The 11,831-nt window shown below is 33.7% G+C and overlaps 1 protein-coding gene across 1 annotated transcript in view; it reads right to left on the reverse strand.

Moving 5' to 3' along the window:
• Positions 1 to 2,874: 2,874 nt before the first annotated feature.
• The window catches only part of ADAM33 (ADAM metallopeptidase domain 33), a 165,634-nt gene continuing 156,677 nt past the window's right edge, over positions 2,875 to 11,831 (reverse strand). Inside the window, exon 14 of the mRNA XM_053704325.1 lies at positions 2,875 to 4,398. Coding sequence (XP_053560300.1) covers positions 4,223 to 4,398 — 176 coding nt within the window. The 3' untranslated portion in view covers positions 2,875 to 4,222. The remainder of the gene's footprint in view (positions 4,399 to 11,831) is intronic.

The following is an 11,831-nucleotide window of genomic DNA, read 5'->3' on the forward strand; positions in this document are numbered from 1 at the left end:
TAAGGTAAAAGAGCTTGTAACTTTTTTAATTTAGAATAGGGTAGGGAATTTTTTATTTTGGGGGGCTTTGTTATTTTATTAGGGGGCTTAGAGTAGGTGTAATTAGTTTAAAATTGTTGTAATATTTTTCTTATGTTTGTAAATATTTTTTTATTTTCTGTAACTTAGTTCTTTTTTATTTTTTGTACTTTAGCTAGTTTATTTAATTGTATTTATTTGTAGCAATTGTGTTTAATTTATTTATTGATAGTGTAGTGTTAGGTTAATTGTAGGTAATTGTAGGTAGTTTATTTAATTATTTTATTGATAGGGTAGTGTTAGGTTTAATTATAACTTAGGTTAGGATTTATTTTACAGGTAAATTTGTTATTATTTTAACTAGGTAACTATTAAATAGTTCTTAACTATTTAATAGCTATTGTACCTGGTTAAAATAATTACAAAGTTGCCTGTAAAATAAATATTAATCCTAAAATAGCTATAATATAATAATAATTTATATTGTAGCTATATTAGGATTTATTTTACAGGTAAGTATTTAGCTTTAAATAGGAATAAGTTATTTAATAAGAGTTAATTTATTTCGTTAGATAAAAATTATATTTAACTTAGGGGGGTGTTAGTGTTAGGGTTAGACTTAGCTTTAGGGGTTAATCCATTTATTAGAATAGCGGTGAGCTCCGATCGGAAGTTTAGGGGTTAATAATTGAAGTTAGGTGTCGGCGATGTTAGGGAGGGCAGATTAGGGGTTAATACTATTTATTATAGGGTTAGTGAGGCGGATTAGGGGTTAATAACTTTATTATAGTAGCGCTCAGGTCCGCTCGGCAGATTAGGGGTTAATAAGTGTAGGCAGGTGTCGGCGACGTTGAGGGGGGCAGATTAGGGGTTAATAAATATAATATAGGGGTCGGCGGTGTTAGGGGCAGCAGATTAGGGGTACATAGGGATAACGTAGGTGGCGGCGATTTGCGGTCGGAAGATTAGGGGTTAATTATTGTAAGTAGCTGGCGGCGACGTTGTGGGGGGCAGGTTAGGGGTGAATAAATATAATACAGGGGTCGGCGGGGTTAGGGGCAGCAGATTAGGGGTACATAAATATAACGTAGGTGGCGGTCGGCAGATTAGGGGTTAAAAATTTTAATCGAGTGGCGGCGGTGTGGGGGGACCTCGGTTTAGGGGTACATAGGTAGTTTATGGGTGTTAGTGTACTTTAGGGTACAGTAGTTAAGAGCTTTATAAACCGGCGTTAGCCAGAAAGCTCTTAACTCCTGCTATTTTCAGGCGGCTGGAATCTTGTCGTTAGAGCTCTAACGCTCACTGCAGAAACGACTCTAAATACCGGCGTTAGAAAGATCCCATTGAAAAGATAGGCTACGCAAATGGTGTAGGGGGATCTGCGGTATGGAAAAGTCGCGGCTGAAAAGTGAGCGTTAGACCCTTTAATCACTGACTCCAAATACCAGCGGGCGCCCAAAACCAGCGTTAGGAGCCTCTAACGCTGGTTTTGACGGCTACCGCCGAACTCTAAATCTAGGCCATAGTTAGTTACAAAGCTGGCAGTCACAGTATAGCCTAACTATACAAAATGATGTTGGCAAAACTGGGTCAATTAACATCTAGTAAACTACTGGAGAAATGGAGTAGCCATTATAGTGATATGTCTATAGAGTAATTGAATGCAAGCTTCAAATGAGTTAAGAGGGCTCATATCCTTACAGCCTGGAAAGAAACCCATATAAAATTACTTAATAATGCCTACTTGACACCTTGGAAAACGTCTAAATGGGACATCAATATAAGTAATAATTGCCCCAAATGTAATAATCCTACTGCAGATATAGTGCACTGCTTCTGGGCTTGTCCTAAAATACTACAGTTCTGGAGCAAAGTAGAATTTTGGCTTAAAGGGACAGTCAACACCAGCATTTTTGTTGTTTTATAAGAAAGATAATCCCTTTATTACCATTCCCCAGTTTTGCATAACCAACACAGTTATAATAATACACGTTTTACCTCTGTGATTACCTTCTATCTAAGCCTCTACAAACTGCCCCCTTATTTCAGTTCTTTTGACAGACATGCATTTTAGCCAATCTGTGCTCATTTCACGTTCATGAGCTCAATGTTATCTATATGAAACACATGACCTAATGCCCTCTAGTGGTCAAAATGCATTCAGATTAGAGGCAGTCTTCAAGGTCTAAGAAATTAGCATATGAACCTCCTAGGTTTAGCTTTCAACTAAGAATATCAAGAGAACAAAGCAAAATTGGTGATAAAAGTAAATTGGAAAGTTGTTTAAAATGACATGCCCTATTTAAATCATGCAAGTTTTTTTTTGGGACTTGCCTGTCCCTTTAATAAAAATCTAGAAAATAGGGTAAAAATTAAATCTAAAGATATTTTCTTTCTTTTAGTAACAAAGCCTAATAGAGTAAATGCTAATCTTATAAATACTGTAATTACTCTGGGTTGCAGCTTGATACTGAAAAATTGGAAGAATAAGAAGGCACCCACAATGATGAGCTTCATACACTCTATTTATTTTTAGATAGTTTTTGAGCAATTTAATATATCACCTTTATATAATAAAAAAGATTAAAGAAGTTTTCACAAAATGGCTAAGAGTTATTTTATCTTACCCATTGTCCATTTAATTTCTATTGATGTGTTATTTCCGAAGATCAGAATATTTTGAATCTTCAATCTTACAGAATATTTTTCCATCTGAATGGTATTAGTTCCTGCTAGGTGACTCTAGAGGGGTATGGGAGAGGAGGAGGTTTTTTTTTGTGTGTGTATTGTCTTTGTTTCTGTTTCCCTAACCTCCAGGAGAGATGGGAAAGAAAAGAGAGAAAATCACAACAAGGGTACTAGATTGGGCTTTCTTTTTATTTCTGTATAGATTGGATGAAGTCCCATGTATAATAATATTATTAGTCAGGCTTACATATGGATCTTAGACTTGATACACATGACTTCTGTAAAGTAAAATGTTATGTAAGAAACACAAAAGAAAATGTTTGGCTTTCACGTCCCTTTAAGTGTATAAAGATACCAGTACAGAGGGCTTTCACGTCCCTTTAAGTGTATAAAGATACCAGTACAGAGGGCTTTCACGTCCCTTTAAGTGTATAAAGATACCAGTACAGAGGGCTTTCACGTCCCTTTAAGTGTATAAAGATACCAATACAGAAGGCTTTCAGTGGTGCACCATTATTTTTGCATGATCGTCTTCTTCTTGTGTTTGAGCTGGATTTTGTGATGACTAAAATGAGTTGTTAGAGGCTGCAGCAGAAAAGGGGGGGAATAAAGTATTAATATATCTCATTTATTTGATGTCATTATAGTATAAGTCATAGAGACTTTAAAGGGACAGTCAACACCAGAATTGTTGTTGTTTAATAAGAAAGATAATCCCTTTATCACCCATTCCCCAGTTTTGCATGCCATAACCAACACTGTTATAGAAATACACGTTTTACCTCTGTGATTACCTTGTATCTTTGCCTTTGCAAACTGCCCCCTTATTTCAGTTATTTTGACACACTTGCATTTTAGCCAATCAGTGCTTACTCCAGGGTAATTTCACGTGCATGAGCTCAATGTTATCTATATGAAACACATGAACTAATGCCCTCTAGTGGTCAAAATGCATTCAGATTAGAGGCAGTCTTCAAGGTCTAAAAAATTAGCATATGAACCTCCTAGGTTTAGTTTTGAACTAAGAATACCAAGAGAACAAAGCAAAATTTGTGATAAAAGTAAATTGGAAAGTTGTTTAAAATTGCATTCTCTATTTAAATCATGAAAGTTTTATTTGGACTTGATTGTTCCTTTAAATATTTGTTTACATCTAGAATAAAACTCTGAGAGAATGTTAGTTTTTAGCACCAGTGTCCGAAGACTATTCATTGCATCCACCACCCATTCTGACAAGTTCTTTCTCAAATTTATTTTCTTCTGAGAGCCGTCTTGCTCCACCTTTTCTTTTTTTCCTGAATACTCCTCCATCTTGGACTTTGTTGAGTCCATTTTTTTATTTTCCTCTGTCAAATAAATCCAACTTCTAGGTTAGCTAGCTTTCAAGACTTGACCTACTGATATCCTAACTTCAATCATGGAGACTATTTACCCATAAGGCAACAAAAACTCTGTGTGTAAACAGAAGTCTGATATCAGATGAAATTTCTCCCAACATGACTCCAGCCTCAGCAGATCAGATGGCCACACTGGGTTGTCCTTCACAAGACCTCACTGGGGAGAACGTCATCTTCAGCTTCTTTCTTTTCTTTCCCACGGACTCAAACGATGATTTTTGGAATGCTGATCTACAGATGATCCCCAATAACAGTAGGATAATGAGTGGGCAAAGGAACACAGAGACCTTCCCAACTAGAAGAGATACAACATAGTAACTTTTCTACTAAGGGATGAAATCAGGTAATACATCTCCAATAATATGAATTAAAAAATATTTTCCCTATTTAATTACCCTACAAATCTCATTAAAAAGGGAGTTTTCACCATCAGTACACAGGGTAACTATTGTGTTGTATTTAAAGGGACATTCCATCAACATTTAAAATGAATAACATCTTTAAATAGAAACATATGTGCAATATACAAGTAGTGGCAAAAATGCTTCTAGTAAAAGGTCTAACTATTTTAGTGTTAACATTTTTCTCTGCATTTGCATGTGAAGCATAGCTAGATATTCTCAATGCACCAGCAGTTTAAATAATGTAGCTGCTCAGAGCACCAGTGGGGCTTGTATCATGTCAGCAATTAACAAATTGAGTCATTATCAGATGGTAGAAGCATCTTACGGTCTCTGAGGAAGTGCTGTGCTTAAAATGCTGGTGCACAGTGCATACTTAAATACACCTTTGAAATAGCTATAGCTAGAGGCATTTTACACATACACACAGACATGTACACATATATAGAATATGTATACTCTCCAGCACCTTTGTATCAAACGGGTAACCACGCCATCCAGGACTCCACACCAACAAGTCTCAAATACAATGTAGAAAAAAGAGGCAGATGGCAGCACTCCAGAATAAAAGATGTATATTTATTTACATCTACTCCAAACAAACATAGAACAACAACGTTTCGGGTGTTATCCCTTAATCATGTTGTATACATCACATACTAGAATCGCACCTTATAAACCTTAAATCCCTCCCCTCAATCACAATTAACACACCTGTGTCAAAAGAATCTCAGGTAAATGCAAAATATACTACCACCTAGTGGTCATATACAATGACCTACAAGCTTATCATTAGCCCTCTAGTGGATATATACATATATACACACCAGCACACTCATGTCTATTATACACATATACATAATACACACATATACACCAGCACACACATGTCTATTATACACATATACATAATACACACATATACACCAGCACACACATGTCTATTATACACATATACATAATACACACATATACACCAGCACACACATGTCTATTATACACATATACATAATACACACATATACACCAGCACACACATGTCTATTATACACATATACATAATACACACATATACACCAGCACACTCATCTCTATTATACACATATACATAATACACACATATACACCAGCACACACATGTTTATTATACACATATACATAATACACACATATACACCAGCACACACAAACATATACATAATACACACATATACACCAGCACACACAAACATATACATAATACACACATATACACCAGCACACTCATGTCTATTATACACATATACATAATACACACATATACACCAGCACACACATGTCTATTATACACATATACATAATACACACATATACACCAGCACACACATGTCTATTATACACATATACATAATACACACATATACACCAGCACACTCATCTCTATTATACACATATACATAATACACACATATACACCAGCACACACATGTCTATTATACACATATACATAATACACACATATACACCAGCACACTCATCTCTATTATACACATATACATAATACACACATATACACCAGCACACACATGTTTATTATACACATATACATAATACACACATATACACCAGCACACACAAACATATACATAATACACACATATACACCAGCACACACAAACATATACATAATACACACATATACACCAGCGCGCACATGTCTATTATACACATATACATAATACACACATATACACCAGCACACACATGTTTATTATACACATATACATAATACACACATATACACCAGCACACTCATGTCTATTATACACATATACATAATACACACATATACACCAGCACACACATGTCTATTATACACATATGCATAATAAACACATATACACCAGCACACACATGTCTGTTATACACATATACATAATACACACATATACACCAGCACACACATGTCTATTAAACACATATACATAATACACACATATACACCAGCACACACATGTCTATTATACACATATAAATAATACACACATATACACCAGCACACACATGTCTATTATACACATATAAATAATACACACATATACACCAGCACACACATGTCTATTATACACATATACATAATACACACATACACACCAGCATACACGTCTATTATACACATATACATAATACACACATATACACCAGCACACACATGTCTATTATACACATATGCATAATAAACACATATACACCAGCACACACATGTCTATTATACACATATACATAATACACACATATACACCAGCACACAAATGTCTATTATACACATATACATAATACACACATATACACCAGCACACTCATGTCTATTATACACATATACATAATACACACATATACACCAGCGCGCACATGTCTATTATACACATATACATAATACACACATATACACCAGCACACACATGTCTATTATACACATATACATAATACACACATATACACCAGCACACACATGTCTATTATACACATATAAATAATACACACATATACACCAGCACACACATGTCTATTATACACATATAAATAATACACACATATACACCAGCACACACATGTCTATTATACACATATACATAATACACACATACACACCAGCATACACGTCTATTATACACATATACATAATACACACATATACACCAGCACACACATGTCTATTATACACATATACATAATACACACATATACACCAGCACACACATGTCCATTATACACATATACATAATACACACATATACACCAGCACACACATGTCTATTATACACATATACATAATACACACATATACACCAGCACACACATGTCTATTATACACATATACATAATACACACATATACACCAGCACACACATGTCTATTATACACATATACATAATACACACATATACACCAGCACACACATGTCTATTATACACATATACATAATACACACATATACACCAGCACACACATGTCTATTATACACATATACATAATACACACATATACACCAGCACACACATGTCTATTATACACATATACATAATACACACATACACACCAGCACACACGTCGATTATACACATATACATATTGCACACATATACACACATGTACACACATACACACCAGCACACACGTCTATTATACACATATACATAATACACACATATAAACAGATATACATACAGACATGTACACACCAGCACACACGTCTATTATACACATATACATAATACACACATATAAACACGTAAACATACAGACATGTACACATATACGCACCAGCACCCACATATCTATTCTACACATATACATAATACACACATATACACACATATACACCAGCACATACATGTTTATTATACACATATATAATACACACATATAAACACATATACATAATACACACATATAAACACATATACATACAGACATGTACACACATATACACACCAGCACGCACATGTCTATTATACACATAAACATAATACACACATATAAACACATACATACAGACATGTACACACATATACACCAGCACATACATGTTTATTATACACATATACATAATACACACATATACACCAGCACACACATGTCTATTATACACATATACATAATACACACATATACACCAGCACACTCATGTCTATTATACACATATACATAATAAACACATATACACCAGCACATACATGTCTATTATACACATATACATAATACACACATATACACCAGCACACTCATCTCTATTATACACATATACATAATACACACATATACACCAGCACACACATGTCTATTATACACATATACATAATACACATATATACACCAGCACACACATGTCTATTATACACATATACATAATACACACATACACACCAGCACAACACACGTCTATTATACACATATACATAATGCACACATATACACACATGTAAACACATACACACCAGCACACACGTCTATTATACACATATACATAATACACACATATAAACACGTAAACATACAGACATGTACACACATATACGCACCAGCACACACATATCTATTATACACATATACATAATACACACATATACACACATGTACACACATATACACAAGCACAACACACGTCTATTATACACAAGCACAACACACGTCTATTATACACATATACATAATGCACACATATACACACATGTAAACACATACACACCAGCACACACGTCTATTATACACATATACATAATACACACATATAAACACGTAAACATACAGACATGTACACACATATACGCACCAGCACACACATATCTATTATACACATATATAATACACACATATAAACACATATACATAATACACACATATAAACACACATACATACAGACATGTACACACATATACACACCAGCACGCACATGTCTATTATACACATAAACATAATACACACATATAAACACATACATACAGACATGTACACACATATACACCAGCACATACATGTTTATTATACACATATACATAATACACACATATAAACACATATACATACAGACATGTACATACATATACACACCAGCACACACATGTATATTATACACATATACATAATACACACATATAAACACATACATACAGACATGTACACACATATACACACCAGCACACACATGTCTATTATACACATATACACAATACACACATATAAACACATACACATACAGACATGTATACACATATACACACCAGCACACACATGTCTATTATACACATATACATAATACCATCATATAAACAAATACATACAGACATGTACACACATATACACACCATCACACACATGTTTATTATACACATATACATAATGCACACATATAAATACATATACATACAGACATGTACACATATATACACACCAGCACACACATGTCTATTATACACATATACATAATACACACATATACACACATATACACACATACAGACATGTACACACATATACACACCAGCACACACGTCTGTCATACACATATACATAATACACACATAAACACATATACATACAGACATGTACACACATATACACACCAGCACACAAATGTCTATTATACACATATACATAATACACACATATAAATACATATACATACAGACATGTACAAACATATACACACCAGCACACACATGTCTATTATACACATGTACATAATACACACATATAAACACATATACATACAGACATGTACACACATATACACACCAGCACACAAATGTCTATTATACACATATACATAATACACACATATAAACACATACATACAGACATGTACACACATATACACACCAGCACACACATGTCTATTATACACATATACATAATACACACATATAAACACATACATACAGACATGTACACACATATACACCAGCACATGCATGTTTATTATACACATATACATAATACACACATATAAACACATACACATACAGACATGTACACACATATACACACCAGCACACACATGTCTGTTATACACATATACATAATACACACATATAAACACATACATACAGACATGTACACACATATACACCAGCACATACATGTTTATTATACACATATACATAATACACACATATAAACACATACATACAGACATGTACACACATATACTCACCAGCACACACATGTCTATTATACACATATACATAATACACACATATAAACACATACATACAGACATGTACACACATATACTCACCAGCACACACATGTCTATTATACACATATACATAATATACACATATAAACACATACATACAGACATGTACACACATATACACACCAGCACACACATATCTATTATACACATATACATAATACACACATATAAACACATACACATACAGACATGTATACACATATACACACCAGTGCACACATGTCTATTATACACATATACATAATACACACATATAAACACATACATACAGACATGTACACACATATACACACCAGCACACACATGTCTATAATACACATATACATAATGCACTCATATAAATACATATACATACAGACATGTACACACATATACACACCACTACACACGTCTGTTATACACATATACATAATACACACATATAAATACATATACATACAGACATGTACAAACATATACACACCAGCACACACATGTCTATTATACACTTATACATAATACACACATATATATACAGACATGTACACACATATACACACCAGCACACAAATGTCTATTATACACATACATAATACACACATATAAACACATACATACAGACATGTACAGACATATACACACCAGCACACACGTGTCTATTATACACATATACATAATACAAACATATAAACAAATACATACAGACATGTACACACATATTCTCACCAGCACACACATGTCTATTATACACATATACATAATCCACACATATAAACACATATACATACAGACATGTACACACATATACACCAGCACATACATATTTATTATACACATATACATAATACACACATATAAACACATACACATACAGACATGTACACCCATATACACACCAGCACACACATGTCTATTATGCACATATACATAATACACACATATAAACACATACATACAGACATGTACACACATATACACACCAGCACACACACATATCTATTATACACATATACATAATACACACATATAAACACATACACATACAGACATGTATACACATATACACACCAGTGCACACATGTCTATTATACACATATACATAATACACACATATAAACACATACATACAGACATGTACACACATATACACACCAGCACACACATGTCTATAATACACATATACATAATGCACTCATATAAATACATATACATACAGACATGTACAAACATATACACACCACTACACACGTCTGTTATACACATATACATAATACACACATATAAACACATACATACAGACATGTACACACATATACACACCACTACACACGTCTGTTATACACATATACATAATACACACATATAAATACATATACATACAGACATGTACAAACATATACACACCAGCACACACATGTCTATTATACACTTATACATAATACACACATATATATACAGACATGTACACACATATACACACCAGCACACAAATGTCTATTATACACATACATAATACACACATATAAACACATACATACAGACGTACAGACATATACACACCAGCACACACGTGTCTATTATACACATATACATAATACAAACATATAAAC

The sequence above is a fragment of the Bombina bombina genome, chromosome 2, assembly GCF_027579735.1.
Source record: "Bombina bombina isolate aBomBom1 chromosome 2, aBomBom1.pri, whole genome shotgun sequence".
NCBI lineage: Eukaryota > Metazoa > Chordata > Amphibia > Anura > Bombinatoridae > Bombina > Bombina bombina.